Source organism: Castor canadensis, chromosome 7 (genome assembly GCF_047511655.1).
Source record: "Castor canadensis chromosome 7, mCasCan1.hap1v2, whole genome shotgun sequence".
NCBI lineage: Eukaryota > Metazoa > Chordata > Mammalia > Rodentia > Castoridae > Castor > Castor canadensis.
Window position 1 is genome coordinate 17,158,731 of NC_133392.1, and position 18,389 is coordinate 17,177,119.

Sequence of the window (18,389 nt, forward strand, 5' to 3'; positions counted from 1 at the left end):
AAGTACAAAGCCTGAGTTCTTCTCTTTTCCCTTCTCCCTAAGCTTTTAAACTTCTTACTTTTCTATGTATCAAATGTTGTTGTAACAAATGCCACTTTTGGTCACTCGTCATTTTGCACATACAACAATTCTGTGAGACTTGAGCCCCGCTTCAGAGAGAGGTAAGTTACCTTGCCCACAACTACAGGGAAGAAAGCAACAGAGCCTGAGTTTATTCTAAGGTCTAAGGCCACGTCTCCTATTCCAGGGTTTCACCTCTACTAAAATTCAGGTTGCCAGGCCTGCCCTAGACCTGAGGAATGACAGCGTCAGGCCAGGCTGGGCTGGGCATTTTCCTGGAGATGCTCAGACTCTAAGGTTTCAGGGCCACGGCATGGCCTGTCTGCCCACTGCAGGACCTCTGACCTTTTATTGCTGTCCCTTCACCCCTCAGCCATGCCCAGAGCCAATCAGAACAGAGCAGGTGTTGGTCCCACATTCCTGGTGGCCAGTCACACTTCCACACACAGTAGAACACTGGGTGGACACTGTATTGTCACCTCTGTACATGGCCTCGTCCTTTTCACTGGGCTGTGGGCCACAAAGTCAGGCATGCCATGCGGCAGGAAGCATGGTCTTCTGGGAGGGGCCCCTCAGCAGCAGCACAGGTGCACTGAGGTCATGGGTGATATTCATGACTTTGAGATCTGCAAGAGGGCCCCCAGCCCTGACTGCAAGCAGAATGTTAAACCAGTTACACCACCTCCAAATGCTCCCAGGATCTGCCTGGTCTATACCACACCATTCCGGGTCCCCTTGGTGTGGGGAGAAATGCCTTCTTGGCTCAGTCAGAGAATGTAGGCCTTGTGGCCCAGTCTAGGAGCTAAAAAAGGAGTTCGTGTCTGCTTGGAAACCAGCAGATCAGGGGGTGAACAGCTGCTTCTGGACAGGAGACTGTGCTAACTAATCAGCTCACTGCAGAAAGACAGCACCTCCACAACTCTGCCTAGCAGGGTCCCACGGGGCAGGGAGGGAGGGAGTAAGAAGGGACTTAGGCTTTCCAAGATCCAGCTTAGAGACTTCTTCAGCTGACCATCTTTCCCAGAGACAAGATCTTCTAAAAGTGGCTGCTTTCCTTCCCCCAGGTTCATAAGACCTTTCTGCAGAAGATGCTGAACCTGTGACAACTGCTGTCACATAGACCCGAAAAGGGAGAAAAACACAGGGAGTCTTCTCAAGTCTGGATCAACCCAGGAGACTTTCAAGCATTACAAATGGGGTAGGGTGAGCACTTCAGGAACTTACTTCATCGCAAGCAAGTATATGAACCTTTTTGTAATCTCTGGTTTTACAAAGGAAATTAAAAGTCATTATCCCATTAATTTGTTGAAGTATAGACTGGAGACAGAAAAAAAAAAAAAGACAAGCATAAAAATGAGCCAGGGTAGTTTGTAAAACCAGATTCTGTCACTTCCCATTCTACCCCCAACACCTGTCTCCCTTTTTTCCTTCCCTTTGTAATTTGTTGCTTATAAACATAGGTTTTATCTTGGTCCTTTTTACATTCAGAAGACTTTCCTCAAGATTATTTTGCTCGAAAGAAACTCAGGATTCTTGTTTTGGAAGCTGCCACTAAGAACAAAGCCCATGCTAAATCAGAGCAGTGAATTAAAAGTTTTAAATCCTCTTAAAAGCTCGTGTGTTCCACAATTGGCTGCAGATTAAAAATATTAATCTGACCACTAAATCACTGTGCTTAGGGCCAGACAAGCAAGCTCCCAACACACCCTGATCTCCTGGTAGGATGACCGATGAAGTACACTTACTGTGCGCTTTGAGGAGGTGGAGGGTAATTCTCAGAGCAACGCCAAGGCCAAGCTGCCTCACTATCCTGCCTGTGCCTCCTTGCCAGGCGGGCCAGTGCCATTATCTGCACAGCCCCGTCACTTTCAGATAAGGGCAAATCTCTGCCAGGAACAGAGGGAAGTGCCAGCTTTGATTATCAGGAAGCAACCAGAGTATCCTAACTTCTCAGATAGAGAGCCATTTCTTGCAATCTCAGATTTCACAGGGTGAAGCCAACTCACTCATCTGCACTATGACAAAGTCAAAAGTCCAAAAAACACCAACCAAGCTCTGCTGTTTATTTATATGAAGGGGCCTGTTTAAAGAACCTACAGCACTTTGTACCAGAAAACATAATAGGATAAAAAAGAACATTCTGCTTACTTGACAAGGAAGTGAAAAACCTCAGAAAGCTCACAGTGGACTTCCTCTATCCACTCTGGGTGCCGGTATAATTTTCCCCATCACTGGATTAGATAAACGCAGATTTTATCCTCTTACAGATCCTGGGCTCCTCGAAATGTGAATTATGCCTTTCTATATTTGGAAGGGAAGAGAAGCATACAAACCCATTCCTATTTATTTTCTAAAGTGCTTCCCTGAGTAGGCTTTGCAGTAGCTCTGTGTGTTTGCAGACAGTTCCTCACCAAACAGTAAACCCACCACTGGGCACACAGCTCCCTGGGGTTGTTTCAGTCGAATGTAGAGCTCTGGCTTTTGTAGCTGCTTTGTCTAAATATTTTGGGACTCATGGTTTCAACATTTCAACAGAGGGCATCCCCATCGTCTTTACATACCCAGGCCTGGGGCAGAACAGGGAGGAAAAGGCACAGAGGACAGAGGTACCTGGCATCACCATCCAGAAGCAAGCCCCTCTGCAGCAGAAGCAGGCTTCGCCCTGAGACCACAGGGAGGGAATTTCCTTCTTCTCTGTAGTAATAAAAACTCAGCATGCTTGGAGCTTGGAGGTGAACAGGAGACTGGCCCAGGCTGGCAGGCCCTGAAGGCCTGTGACTGAATCAGCAGTGAACCACACGCTGGAGTTTTCCATAGGACCATTCAAACACAGTTTGGGAAGGTCACACTGGCCTCCCCCTGCTCTGCTGACCGGCAGAAACGGCCAGCCTTCACATCGAGCCCCCCACCCCCACAACTCCCTATGGAAAAAGTGACGTTCTAGGAGCATGGGGTCCAAAAGGAAAAAAAAAAAAAAACAGACAGACTTCCACAGACATGCAACCAGCAGTGTGATCTTTGAGAAGGAAGTACTGGAGAGAGCAGGTGAATGGCTCAGCAAGGGGTGGGTGTGAGCAGCAGAAATCACAGGGCCCTGATAAGCATCTGCCTGGCCAACTGCATCCAAGTGCCCAGTCCACAGGAGGCTGCAGACCGCACAAAGCACGTACGACCACAGGAGGCAAATGTACAAAAAGAGGAGAGTTGGTGGGAACTAAGAGTTTAAGTTCATTAGGTTGTTTTTTCTTTTCTTCTTGTTTTTTTTTTTTGAGACAGGGTCTCACTACATAGCCCAGGCTAGTCTTGATCTCACAATCCTACTTTTACCACCCAAGTTCTGGAATTACTGGTGTATACTACCACGCTGAGCTGTTTTTTTCTTTCCTTCTAAAGGCAGTCAAACCAGTAATGCAAATAATAGAAGCCTATAGAAGCATTCCAAATTCCTTAATTTTCAGAGGCAGGTAAACTTTTCCCAGTGGGTTTGCACAAAGTGAATGACACAGAAGTTACTATACTTTCCCATCCCACCGTCCAAATGCAGCAAAGAAAATGTAGGTGCCTAAACACCAATCACGTAGTTAGGGATGGTTCAGCAACGCCTCTCGCTATTCCCCAGAGCAGGGTCATAGTCAATGAAACCATGAAGCTGATGCAGTGAGGTGACCATGTCTGCTGCCCTGGGCAGCACTCCCAATCATGGTGACTGCCGCCCTCGGCTCTGAGCAAGAGAGAACACTGGCTCTCTATGTTGTTCTCTGAAAGTCAATTTACAAAAATACACAAAACGTGAAGAAAGAACTCAGTTTACAAGAGGCTAAGGAGAGGAAGCGAGTCCCCTTCCCCAAATTTGCTCACATCCAGAGGTCGCTCTTCTCCCTAAAAAGAAGGGTGGCTAAGACCTCTGACAATAAAAATTGACAAAGGACCTAGAAAAAAAAAAAAATCCAGGAGAAATAAAGGGCTGGCTTGTCTTGATAGATTGAGTGGAAGACACAGTGAGATCTCTGCATGGTCCAGAATTTAGGACAGCTAGCTTTCGTCAGTCCTCATTCTTACAGGATCACCACATCCACTCATTTCACCTTGTGCGGGGCGGCACACAATGCATAGCACAGACCCCCTTCTCCAGACAGGACCAGCAAGCTCGGGGCTGAATCACACGACGCCATCCTACGATGTCTTTTTTTATTGTGGTGCTGGGGATCAAACCCAGAAGCACTGAGCTCCATCCCCAGCTTATCCTACAATTTCTTGCTGTGACCACCTGCACGTTAAGACAGGTTGTATTTTCACAGTACTTTTCTTCATTATTCTGTGCTAAGAGTGTTTTAAAATTTCTACTACCATATGCTCTGGTTTGTCTCTGCCAAAACTCATGGTGAAATTAAATTGCTGGGGTAATGGTACTGAGAGCTAGTGAGACCTTTTAGGAGGTCGACTGTGGGATGGGGACAGAGCCCTCAAAGGGACATTGTTCTCAAGGGACAGGGTTAGTTCTCATAAGAATGGGGGCTGCACCTCTCCCCCCCCAACATGTACCCTCTTGCTCTTCTGCTTTCAGCCAGAAGTTGAAGCAGCATGAGGTCCTCACCAGAAACCCAGCACATGCTGGTGCCTTGCTTTTGGACTTCCCAGCCTCTAGCACCATAGGTCAAAATAAACCTCTGTTCTTTATAAATTATCTGGCCTCAGGTATTCTGTTATAGCAACAGATAATGGACTAAGATGCTATGAAAAGCTAATTTTACCCCCTTTTTTATTTTTCCTTTTCACCTTAATTTTTTTTTCCCCTCCTAGCATCGTGAGGTGTTCTACACATGCAGAAGCTTCAGCCTCACAGTTCCTGGACTCTGTGGCCACATTTCAGCAGTATGTGGGGCTCGCTGCTCCTGAAATGTGTCCTTATCCCTCTGTACTGGAGGGCCACTGCCAGCAGCAGCTGTCCACACTCCATCCCTCAGCTGAAGCAAAGCGGAAGGGCATAGTGTGGATAAAGAATTAAATGTGCTGAGCCACTTGGCAGAAGAAAAGAAACTGCTCTGTAGGTGGATTAACGTGACTGAACAGCTCCACACTGCCACAGCTGTGGGTTCACTTGACATAAGGTGGGAGTAATGGACCCCAAGTTAGGCCCGAGTTTTTGTCCTGGCTCTACTAGGTGACCTCTCTGGTCTTTCCTTGAGAAGAGAGTTACATAGATTACCTTTTAAAGGGCCTTCCAGTTTTAACGTCTCGAGTCTATGATTCCTTCCTCATCAGGTACATTCAGGAAGCCAACGATTTTTTGTTTTTATTTAATTCCCACACCAATCGGGTGGTGGGAGAACTAACATGCCTATTTTGCAGATGACGAAGCTGAGGTTGAGAAAGGCATGTGACTTCCTACAGTCCCTCTATCACCTAGTAAGCGAGGGGCAGAGCCAGGGTCTGAGCCCAGGTGGTCCGATTTCACTCTTCCTTCCTAATATTTTACATGGTACTTTTGCTGCTTTCAACGTGGTCTTACGCCTTTATTATTTTTTATAAACAAAATTTGGAGACAGCCGTCCAGTATTCTGGAGGCTGAGTGCAAAGTTCCTGTGTTGAAGAGGGCCCAGACCTGGCCTCTTTCAGTCCATGGGTGTCACCGCACAACGTCTGCTTCACTTGAAACATTCTCTTTGGAATGAGTGAAGGTCTAGCCTGTTTGTTGTCTCTAATTTCAAAGCATGGCTTTCTCTGAAACCCCTGCCCTTCTCCAAATGAGAAGCAGCTGCCTGATCTTACTACTAATCACACAATCAGACATTTTTGGAGGGACCTGTTTCCATATACACACGCTGGTGGAGAAGGCCCGGTTGCAGTCTAGGAGAAAGAATTATAACTGAGTGGTATTTATTAAACACTCTCCAGGGGACAGAAGCTGAAAACCAAGACAACGCCAAGGAGAAAGTCAAGTGGTCCGAGCCAGGGCCTCTGAGAATGGGGAGTTTATCTGATTTTAGAAGGAGCTTTTTCTCCACCATCTCCCATGGGGAGCTGCAAGAATAAACAGACTCTTCGTCAGGGACACACAGTCCCCATGCAGCCCGGGGAAAATCTGAGACTGTGCAAAATCTGTTTGTTACTTTGCTTTTGTTTTCCTGAAGTCTGACATTGTACAGAGCTCTGCTAGGAGCCTCTGATTTTGCTGCTGAAGCGCCATAGGAGGGAATGTCTTCCAGGCTGTTGCAGGGCTTGGACTTCCACTGGAGTACTTGTGCCATCAAGCCCCAAATCCCCTGTCTACTGGCTTCCACACACTGCAGAACCTGTGTTCATGGCCTGGCCTGACCATCATTTCCACCTGAGGCTCTGCTTGTCCTCTAGCGCCCCCATTGCCTTTTCTCTGACAACTCAAGTACTGATTCTAATTTTTCCTCTAGCCCTTCCTTGTCTTTCCCAGGCCACATCTCACAACTCAGCAACTAGTTCTTATTTTCTGTATCTTATCAGATGCTTAGGCATTTGGTAAAAACTTGACTTTTATGTCCAGGGCAGAGACTATGTGGTTCATATGGCTGGCAGGTGACTGAGAGAGGTGCATCTTGACATCAAGAGGGATCCCTGGGCTATGGATGGTGGCTCACACCTGTAATCCCAGCTACCCAGAAATGCGCTGATTAGGAGGATTGAGCTTCAAGGCCAACCTGGGCAAAAGGGTGAGACCCTTTCTGAAAAGCAAAGTAAAGGCAAAGGAACTGGGGATGGGGGTCAAGTGGTAGAGCAAGAGGAGAGAGAGAGGGAGAGAGGGAGAGAGAAAGAAAGAGAAAGAGAGGGAGGGAGAGAGAGACAGAGGAAGAGAAAGAAAGAGAGAAAGAGACGGAGGGAGAGAAAGAGAGAGAGAAGGAGAGAAAGAGAGAATGGAGAGAGTGAGGAAGGGAAAGAGAGAGAGGGGAAGGGAGAGAGAGAGGGGAAGAGAGAGAGAGAGAGAGAACTGTTCAGGGTGTTGATGGTAGGCCTCATGCTATAAACTCTGATTAATATTAAATGTAGACTGTACCCAGACTGATTTCTCACTTTACTAATTTTAAATGATCTCAAGCATATTTTACTTTGTGCTTTTTGTGTGTCTACATGTTCCTCATGAGAAAATTAGAAAAACATTTTAACATTTTTAAATTTTAAGAAAAGTAAAGAGCAACTTGAATTATTCAGGACCATGAAATGACTAAAATGATGCAGTCCCGCCATCTGGTGGCCATACGGTGAAAAGCCAAGACAGTCTGAGGGCTGTCTACCCAGAGCCAGAGTTCCACCCAACCTGTTTTGGAAAAAGGGTTTTTTTTGTTTTTGTTTTTGTTTTTTCTGTCTCCCAAAATCCTTGGCAGTCTCCCAGGAGGGTGAGTGGACTCTTTTCCTTAATTAGGGACCAATGGTCCCTCCTTCACTGCTTTACCTGACGGCAATTCTGAGCACCCCAGACAAGGGACTGGAATGGGACAGGAGACAAGATACCAGCTAGCTCCAGGGACATCCAGCGGAGCCAGCCACATTGTCGCATGTCACCTGTGTTTCTGATGGTGAGATACGCAGCGCCTCAAGACTCCAGACAGAGAGAAGGTGAGGAGCAATGGATTTTTTCTAAGTAATTGTTTTAAAATATATATACTTCACTAATTTTTAATTATCTTGAACATTTTTTCTTCTGTGCTTTTTTGTGTGTCAACATGTTCTTTAATAATCAGAAAATTAGAAGATCTGCAGGACACAACCAACCTCCTAGGTCTGCATTCAGGTCACTGCAGCAAGCTACATTTTAGTAGAACAAACAATCCACATTAGAATTCTTTGAGCACAAGAGGTGAAAGTGAAGGGTACACTATGGGTGTCCAGGGGCTGTATGTGATGTGTGACACTCTCTGCTTCCATCACACTATATTTTTTATACCTAACCAGAGGACATAACTAGTCTCTGTGGTCAAGGAGCTACTTCCCTCATTGTTTCTCTCTTCTTGGTTCATTCCTTCCTCTTAGTCACAAAGTCCTGTTGCTTCCACCCGCTGGGCCCTCCTAAGTTCCACTCTACCTAACCGTGGTCCTTTCACTGGAAAGCAGCCCTGGCCCTGCTCCAGCTGGCTGCTCTTCCCTACAGAGCCCATGTCCTCTGGGCAGCCTTGCACTAACCTCCCACTGCAGCTCAGGGCTTTTTGCACTTTCTCCGACTGATCAAATCACTCCACTGCTGAACCCTGTAGACTTCCACTGCCCTCAGGATTGATTCTCAATCATAATTACCTGTTCCACCTCTGCTTTCCCTTTCCTCCCAAATTCAAGTGTGGGAGGCAGGGGTGGCCTTGGCCTTGCTTCCAGCAGCAGCACCAAGGCTAACACAGAACCTGGGACATAAAGGTGGCAAGAGAGGGGAGGCTGACAGCTCAGTGTGAAAAGCAGGTGGATGAAGGTTCAGAACCTGGTTCAGCTGCTGATCAATAGACTTGATTTGGTGCAAGGGACTTACCCTCTTACTGTCAATCCAGAAATATTTAACAAATAAAAGGAATACTGAATTACTGTCCAAAAATGGCATTTGAGGTGGAGAATGTCAAAGCTAGTGGTACTTTACTAGATGGGAAAAGACTCCATCTTAATGAGTTACAAATAGACAAAAATATTGAAAATTTAAGGGTAAGTTACAAATCCAAATTGAATTTTGTTTAAATTGGCTTTCTCCTGGTAGGTGGCAGTGTATTATTTAATACATGGAGATAGTCCAATGCCTAAAAAAGGTAGAGAAAGTGAACAATGAACATTTCATATCCTGAAAGAGTAAGACATTAAATTGCCATTTATTGTAGTTCGATATTGTTTAATAATTCAGCAATCATGCCTTACACCTCATGCAGCTAAACAAGCATTTCATAAAATGACACTTAGTTTAAATATTTTGCAAGGATACCGAGTGTTTATTTTGAAAACATGGAACTTGATGTCAACATCAGTCATGCTATAAAAAAAGTCTGAGTGTGCCAGAATGAAGGAGGTTTTCTGAGCTTACTTAGCTTTCTAGAAGACTGGGGGAGGGCAGACCACAGACCAAAATAATAGGGCTTACACTCAGGTCTTCAAGCTGGGCAACTCTTAAGATTCCCCGGGGCTGCAGAACTCACAGATCAAGGGAATAAATGACCCAGATCCTCAGCTCCCATTTGTGTGCTTTTTTTCCTAAAACTGGTCTTTCTGAAAACTGACTCCCTTCTCCTTCTCCCATCTCTATTGCATAAGAAGAGGGCAGACTATCTCACCCACCTGAACTTCACCTGTGTGCTGTTGGAACCTCCAGTCATCTAACAAGGGGAGAAGTAAAATTCTGCGAGTCTCCTGGGGTCAGGTACTGAAGTAGAGCCTCGTTAAACAAGGTCTGAGAAGGGTGGAGTCTGGCATTAGCAATGAGGGTTTTTGGAGCTCTACTTTGGGCTGTCCCAAGTCCAATTATATACTGAAAAATATATTGAAGAGATAGGTAGGTAGACAGACAGATAGACAGAAAACTTATAGAATGGAATGAGTTGATAGCTCTCATTTAATGACATTACTTCCTTCATCCCAACTATTCTGGAAGATTTCATCACTGTGGAGCTAGAGTCCTGTGAGAACAAAGTGAACACTGATTCCAGGAGGTAAACACAGGGCTGGGCCTGGTATCCATCCTTTCCTTTCTTCTCTCCTCCCTCCCCATCCATCCATTCAAGAATTAGAATTTGGAACTCAGAAGCATGACGATTATCAGACATTTACTGAACTGAAAAATGATATCAAACCTTTACTGAAAGAAAGCAAATCTTGTGAGGATAACCAGTTTGTCCAGCTGGCTTTGCCAACTAATTATGTAGTAGGCTCCATAACTGAATGAGCTATATTAGCAGCTCTAAGGGCTTGATATGTATATATGGTAATGACACAAGCTTACTCATGCTTCTTTAATTATCTTTTTTTGGAATATTTTGAGTTAAACAAGTATACCTCTAACTAAAAGGGGATCAGGTTTAATAATTTTTTGGTAAGTTTTGCTATTATCTTTTGGGGTACTTCCCAGAAACTGAAAAAAAAAATCCTCTAAAGGTTAAACAACAATTTCTTTCATAAGACAGGTAATTTCCAACTTTTTACTTTCGACTTAACTAAAGAAGAACCTCACTGAGTTGTCATTTTTGGCACAGAACTCAGAAGGATTTCAAAGAATTAAATGGCATTACTGTAACAAAACTCCTACCATCCCATGAATTTATTCATGGTTTTTCAGTGATTCTATATCTCAAAATGAAAAGTAAGAAAAAGAGGCAATATTTTTTAACTCTTTCTTATTTCAGTGATTAGAAATCACTCCACAACTTTATAAAGCCCAGACATTCCATTATAAGTTGCAATTTTATCTTAATTATTAAGCTGAGTGACAATTTAATAATACTAAAGATTTATTATTATTTATTTAGATCAACCGTGAATTAATAAGAGCTGAAATAGAAACTTAGTCTGGAAAAATTTCTTATATCACTCATGATACCTGGAAAAATTACTTCAAATGTGTACGAACACACATACAAGAACACAAATACACAGCTGTATGAGGAGGAGCCCAGTGAGAGACTTTCCAGCAACCCAATCTATTACATCAGAATAAAAATGTAGGGGAAGAGAGAATGGGGGAAAAACAAATTTAGGAGGGCAAACAACAGAAATTCTAGTTGTTTAAGGACAGCTATTCATGTTTTTAAAAATTTTTTGTTTGGTTGGTTGTTTTTGGCAGTACTGGGGCTTAAACTCAGGGCCTCGTGCTTGCTAGGCAGATGCTCTGTCACTTGAGCCACTCTGCCAGCACTTTATATGTTGGTTATTTTTGAGACAGGGTCTCACTTTATGCTGGGGGGAGGGGGCGGCTGGCCTGGATCACTGATCTTCCTATTTGTGCTTTCCTGAGTAGCTGGGATGACAGATGAGCACCACTGCACCACCCAACCGTTGGTTGAGATGGGGATCTGGTGAACTTCTAGAGGATCAAACTATGATCCTCTAGAACTCAGCCTCCCATGTAGCTAAAATTACAGGCCTGAGTCACAACACTAGGCTTCATGCATGTTTTTTTAATGGAAAGGTGGCTATAGAATCACTACAGATTTAGATTCCACTGGATACATTTAAAGAAACGGTTTTTAAATGTCAATGTTTACAACACACCATTCTTTTTCATAATTTCTGAGAAGTACACCAAAGATTTTGCTCAGACTTTTGAAGTGATCGTTTAACAATTCCTGTTTTTCTTCCACTTAGAGGCATTTGCTTAACCTAAATACTCAAAAAGGACGGGAAAAGTGAAATATGACTACATTCTTTGCAACTATCTTAACAAAACATTTCTATATCACCTTAAACTACCTAAAGGAGTATGGAGTCGTATATTATTAAATATTTGGAGGCCATGGCTCTAAAGGGCTTGCTCTGGACAGTGGGTTAGGCTGGACAATTTCCCTCCTGGGTTTTGAAAGTTCCCAGGAGTTGGAGCTGTATTTCATTGGATATTCTTAACCCCAAATGACAACCTTTGGGATTCGAGTTCATGGCAGTTGGGTCATTCCTACTATTCTGAATCCTGTCTAGGGCGGTAAGACCCCCTTTCCTCCCAAGGAGCTAGGCTGCCTTGCACCATCAGCTCTTCCTCTCCTGAGCACTTCCTACTCTCAACCTTTATGCCCCTTACTGTCTGTCTCTCCCAGGTAGGGCTTGGTTTAGGACATGGTCCCCTCTTACCTGAGGGGTATGTGTTCCTGTGTGGATGCCTGAAACCACAGGTAGTAACAAGCCCAGTGATCGCACACCTTTTTCAGTATAATGAAGCACTTAGCACCTACTGTGGCCAAGCTTTTGCAGGATGAAGTACAATGGCAAGCCCAGCAAGAATCATTTCTCCTCCTTCACAATTTCATGGATGGAAGCTTCCTTCCTACAGCAGATCTTAGCAACTTCAGCCCAGGACTTTTGCTTTCCTCAGTAAGTCGAGAACATTCACCTTTTCACGTACAGAAAGCACTTTACAGCTTCCTGTGGCAGATCCAAATTGCCAGCCTCACTTTCTTGCCCTTGGGAACCATTATTCAGTAAAATAAGGGTGACTTGAACACAAGCCCTGCCACAGCTGGACAGACAATGTGATAACGGGCAGACGGCATGGATATGCTCAACAAAGGGATGAGTCACACCCTGGATACACAAGATTTCAACATACTCCTCAGAATGGTGTGCAATTCAAAACCTAGTAATTGTTTATTTCTGGAATTTTCCATTTAATATTTTTGGACCATGGCTGATTGTGGGTAAGTGAAACCTCAGAAAGCAAAACTGAGGACAAAGGTAGTGGGTGGGCCAATAAAGAAGTCTGATGACCTGACCTGTGGATGGCTGTTGCTTTCTGACAGGAAGCTGTACTCACTGCCATCCATGACCAGGGTTAAGGAGAGTTACAAGGTTCCTCCACATTCCCAAAGCCTCCCTCTAACTAGAAAGCACACAGCAGAACCTTTTAAGTGAGCGCTGCTGGTATTGTTTGGAGTCTCATCTCAGATCTACTATTTATTGACTGTCATCAGAAAAGCAAGTTATTAAAAAAGCAAGTGCCTCAGTTTCTCCATCTGTCAAATGGTGATAACAACAGAACCATCTCCTAGGGATTATGTAGGCTAAATGCAGGAACACCAAGCTGCATAAATAAAGCTATTATTATTATTATTGTTAAGTGTAAAATTTAGAATTTCAAAGTGGGCTTGAGAAAGGAAAAGTGGGAGTTAGCAGGCAGGAGGCACTGCCCCGCACTAGTGGATGGCTCTGAGGCACAGGGTGGGAGCAGGTCACCCTATCACCTCCTGCCTCTGGGTTCCTAGATTCGCCTTTTAGTCAAGCTTGGTCCCAACTGTCTACAGCAGTCACAGCTCTGCTACGAAGATTCCTGTGAATCATCTCTGATGAGAACAGTCCTCATTCCTGCGCACTGCCCTCAGACACACAACTGGTGAGCAGGAGGCGACCACAGAGTGGTCCTCCTTCTTTTTGGCTTGGCCTAGAGACACGAGGGTGCACCCTAGGGATCCCAGTGCTGTCTCATACAGCTGGCAAGATCTTGTGTGGAACTCCCATGCACAGCATCAGCCACCTTCCCTGAATGTCCCCCTCTCTGCATAAGGACGGAGATGACAGAGGTGTGGCGGGCTGAAGCAGCTGAGGCATCCTGAGCTTACCCGAATAATGCTGGGACAAATGACGAGCGGTCTGGCTTAGCATCAACTATGTCCGCATTTGCAGAGACCCCAGCTCCCTGCTCTCCAGCATGGTCCTGATCATCTGCCATCTGGGAGGAGAGAACAACAAACCAAAAAATTGGTATTCAGTGGCATCTCTGCCCTTGTGATGTATTAAACTGCTACTGGCTAGGAGACACAGGCCAGGGGTGAGTGGTCTCACAAATTGAAGCTCTGGAGTTATGGCATCATTGAAACATTTAATAGGTGAGAGCCACCTACACCCGGCGTCATTCCAGGGATGGGATATGAAGGGGTAGAAAAGCCCTCAGGGAGCTTCTAATTTCAGCACCCAAGAATTTGTTAAATGCTCAGTGAGCACAATAAGCCAGTAGATGTCTGTCAAGGTTTGCAATAGCAGGAAATCCCCCTATATTCCAGGCGGGTAGTAAGGTGGTATCCCTCAAACTCAGTTCCAAAACAGGAACAATGGGCTGGCGAAGATGCTCAAGTGGTACAGCGCCTGCCTAGCAAGCATGAGGCCCTGAGTTCAAATCCCAATGCTGAAAAAATAAACCTTTGCAGAAAAAACAGAAGCAACATGTATGTAAAAGGAAAAATGAGACCTGTTGAAACTATTCCAGGAGTGGCAGAATGTGGGATAAAGAAGAATGACAGGGGAGTTGAATCCAACTATGACATATTCTAAGAACTTTTGTAAATGTTATGATGTTCTCTCAACATAACAATAATACAATACAAAAAGAAGAAATACTCAAATATATACATATATAAAGAAAATTGTTTTGGAGGAGAATGGTGGAGATGTTTAAGTCAAATGTTTATTATATGAAGAAATCTAATTATGAAGAAAAGAATACCAAATAGTACTCTATTCTGTGATTTAAATAAGCATATGAGCTAAAAATAAATACAATTCTCAAGAATAGAGTTTCTTTCTTACAGATTATACTGAGATCCTGTCTCAGAATACTGATGTTAGTATTTTATGACAGAAACTATTTCCTGACTCATTGCCAAATATGGATAGAAATAGATGTCATTTAATTAGTGCACAGTTGTTGAATTAAACAATTTAAAATCTTAAAAAAAAAAAAACCAGGAGCAAGCTGGGGTGTTCAACTCTTTCTGTTTCAGATGACTTTACACGGTTCTGCACAAACTGGATTTCCATTGAATTGTTTTGCTGCTCAAGAATCTTCGAGAGAAAAAAAAAAAAGAATCTTCGAGAGAAAAAAAAAAAGAATCTTTGAGAGGTCCTCGTTATCTAAAAGCTCAGCTCTTAACCCCTCTCCTTGGACTTCAGGCCCTTCACAAACTAGAATAGGACTCAGCAAACTGCGCCATCCCCCATTTCTGTGAATAGAGTTCTATTGGAACACAGCCATCACTGTGTATTGTCTAGGCCTGTTTTCTCTCTGTAAGCAGAATTGTGTCAAAAACATTTACTACCTGGCTGTTTACCACACACACCACCACCACCCACCCCTGGGGTTCATTCCCTACTCAGCCCTTAATTTGTCCTGTTTATTTATACTCTATGACTCTTCTATTAGAGGCAGTGGGCACCTAGAAAGTGCCTATTAAATATTAGCTGAGTGGAAGGCTGGAAAAAAATTAGCTAAACGTGATCCAGCTGGTCCAAGGAGCACCAATATTAAAATCATTTCTCACAAATCAAGCCCTGTTTCTTTCTTCAGGGATCCCCTTGCAGCAACAAAGTGAAACCTCTCCAGACTCCTAGCTCTACTTGGTCTCAACTCTCAACAACTTCTCTGGGCAGGCCACAGCTGTCAGGTACAGTTCTGGATACCTATGAGGGCTCTCACCTGGAATATTTTCACCCAGTTGGAAAACAAGAAGGCATCTATTTTATGGACACCTTGTGCTCCCCAGCACAAGTCAGGACTCTAGGAAGTGGGGAGCAGGAATATAGCGCGCCCATGGAGGCAAGGTGACGGCTGGGAGGCTTTGAGCTCCAAGTGAGCATCATTTTGAGGCCACCTTCCAGCTGACTGGAGGGAGAGCCAGGCAGTGGGGTGGGGGAAGCAAGAGGAAGGGGGCCTGAGACCCCATGTGCAGTGGTCATGAGAAGTCATCTGGTCGCCTTTGTTTCTCAGCACATCATGAGCATCCCAGCTTTCACTGTTGCTGTGTTTTTGTGGGAGGGAGATGTTACTCAGATTAGGATCCAAAGTGGTTTTCAAAACCAGAGGTAACCCTGTCTCCAAAAGGAGATTAAACAGAAGGCCAGGCATGCAAGAAGCACTCAACAGTCTCATTCAATCTCCTCCACAGAGCCTTCCTTACCTTTCAAAGTGGATTGTCATCGGCAAAGCACTCACTAGAGTATTTTCAAGTTTAACAAGTCAAAGTTTTACAAAATCCACCAGAAAAAAACCACTAACTTGAATATGTGTGTTATGCCTTGACTGTTTTGCTAAACTTAATCTTAAAGGCTCAATCTAGGATATATAAAACAAGCTGACCACTATGAAAAGAAAAGTGAGAAAAAAAGTGAGAGAAAGAAAGGGGAGGGGAGGGTGAAGGGGAAAGGAGGGGTGAGGGGAAGGCACAGGGGGAGGAGAGTGAAGAGGAAGGGGGAGGGGAGGGGAGAGAAGGGGAGGAAGAGGAGGGGAGGGGGGAGGGGAGAGGAGGGGAGGGGAGGAGAAGGAGGGGGAGGGGAGGGGAGGGAAGGAGAAGGAAGGGGAAGGAAGGGGAAGGAAGGGAAAGTCAGTGGTAGTAGACTTAACTATTAAATCTGAGTGGTGACTCAGTTGCTCCTTATTCCTCCTGGGCTGTACTTGACTTTTAGAAACATCCAAAGGCCCTAGCATGGTAACTGAGTAGGGGTGCCTGACCTTGGGGTTGTGGTCATTTTAGCCGAGTCAACACTTGATTTTGACTACTTTCATCCTCATGGCTCCACCAAGAAGCCAGGGCCTCTCAGTTCTGCTGTGTTGTCTAGAGAGGACAGGACTGCCATTATGATTTTGTAACTGTTCATTTTTAAAGTCCAAGCCGCAGACAGCAGTCATTCGAGGGATTTTCCTTACCCAGTGAAAGACGTCTAAGGTTTCATTAAATGATTTAACATTTGATACTCAGTGCTATGGTTTGTCACCAAGGGTTCACATGGTGGAAGGCTGGTCCCCAGCATGGCAATGTTAAGAAGTGGCAGGACTTTTAAGGGAAGGGGACCCATTGGGAGGTTGTTAGGTCTTGCTGGATGTCTCTGCCTTTAGAAGAGATTAAGGTATTTTGTGAAACCCTCAATCAACTCTCTTAACAAGGCTGTTAGAAAAGAACAAACATGGCCACTCCCTCACTGCTCTGGCTTCCTGTTTTATTTATTTATTTTGTTTATTTGCCCTTTCTGTATTAGGTATTTTCGAGATAGGGTCTCATGGAACTATTTGCCCAGGCTGGCTTTGAACCACGATCCTCCTGATCTCTGCCTCCTAAGTAGCTAGGATTACAGGCATGAGCCACCAGTGCCTGACGAGCTTCCTGTTTTAGGATGTGATTTCTCCCACTCACATTCCCTCCTACCACTGTGATACCATCTACCAGGAGTCCTTCACCAGAACTAAGCCAGTGCTGGCAACATGCCCTTGCACCTCTAGAACCATGAGCTAAATAAAATAAGCCTCTTTTCTTTGTAAAGTTACCTATCTTGGGTGTTTCATTATAGTAACAAAAAACTGACTAGTACTCATTCAAAATACTAACACAACCAGGCATATAGTAAATCTTAGTTATTGCTATTATTCTTACTACTATCCACCAGGACTACAACTGAGAGTTGGAGGCTGAGAGCTTACCTTAATCTTTTTTTTTTTTCCTAATCACAGAAAAGTGTCAGGTACATGACAGGCAACCAATAAATATTTATTTATAACTGAAACTGAAAAAAACTACTGAGCAAAGGGACGTAGGAGGGTGGTTAAGAGCCCAGGTGTGGCCACCAGCAGAGCTGGAGTTCAGCCAACTCTTCCATGAATAGCCATGGAACCTTGGAAAAACTACTCAAACTCTCTGAGCTTCACTGTTCTTGTCTGTAAAGTGGGAAGACGTCGATGCCTGTCACAGGTCTTGATGGAACCAGGCATATACAATGCTAGGCACAGTGTGGCCAGTCTAAAGATTCAATAAATACACTCCATTAACATTGCCTCCAAGACCAAGAATACATTCAACTGTCATCCACCAGTATATTAAAACCACATCTATATTTTAAATTCCTGAAACGATTACTTCTAAACACACTTAATAGGTCCACATGTTGGGGCAAACTGTAGAAAGCTGGAGGAAATCATTTCCCAGCTATTGTCTGCACTTGTTTTTTTCAGGAGGGGGAAATGGACTGATTGCACCTGCTTCCCCTCCCGCAACATGACATCATATAATCCACACCCCACTTCTTGCTCAAATAAAGACATTCTTCCTGAAGGGTTAAAGAAAAGGTCCTGATGTCCTCTACCCTCCCCGCCAGCCTCTGGTGGGGGAAAAGAGGCTGTCACCCGAGGTTCAGGACACTACTTAGGAGACTTTACTCCTGTCTTGCAGAAGAAATGTCAGTGTCTTCAGAAAAGTTAAGTAATTATCTGCCCCACAGTTTACAAGTGGCACAAGGTGGACTGTAAACCCAGGCGTCAGCAGTATGTAGGAGAAAGTTCAGAGAGGCCAGGAGTTCAGAGAGGACTCAGGAGGAAACAGTCTATAACTCAGCAAAGGTCAGGTTGACAGGAACCAATCCAGGAGCGGAAGGGAAAAGGCTGGGAATCCACCTAGAATCTCCTACAAGTAACTTTGCTTTCCCATGAGCCACAAAGGTCAATACAAGGGTAAAAGGCTGCACAGTCCCCAGGGCAGGGAATTCACAGCATCTAGTGTCACCTGCCTGTTTACCTCCCACGGTACCTCCAACAGCCCTGCAGCAGGTGATGTTCATCCGTACATCACCTTCACAGAGCAGCTGTGCCTCCTAACTCCCTGGCTTCAAGTGCACAGCGAGTCAGCCCGGGATCGTCATTTCCCATCTAAGAGACAAGGCAGGGA

At 44.6% G+C, this 18,389-nt stretch overlaps 1 protein-coding gene across 4 annotated transcripts in view; it reads right to left on the bottom strand.

The window, feature by feature from the left end:
- Casp7 (caspase 7) overlaps nt 1-18,389 on the bottom strand; it is a 34,958-nt gene that overhangs the window by 15,187 nt on the left and 1,382 nt on the right. For 2 of the 4 annotated variants that reach the window (XM_020166985.2, XM_074078266.1), the window contains exon 2: nt 13,308-13,417. In XM_020166985.2, the coding sequence (XP_020022574.1) occupies nt 13,308-13,417 (110 nt within the window). Of the gene's footprint in view, nt 1-1,805; nt 2,063-2,670; nt 2,993-13,307; nt 13,418-18,389 lie in introns of those variants that run through there. The other 2 variants (XM_074078267.1, XM_074078268.1) reach the window with 2 other exon arrangements.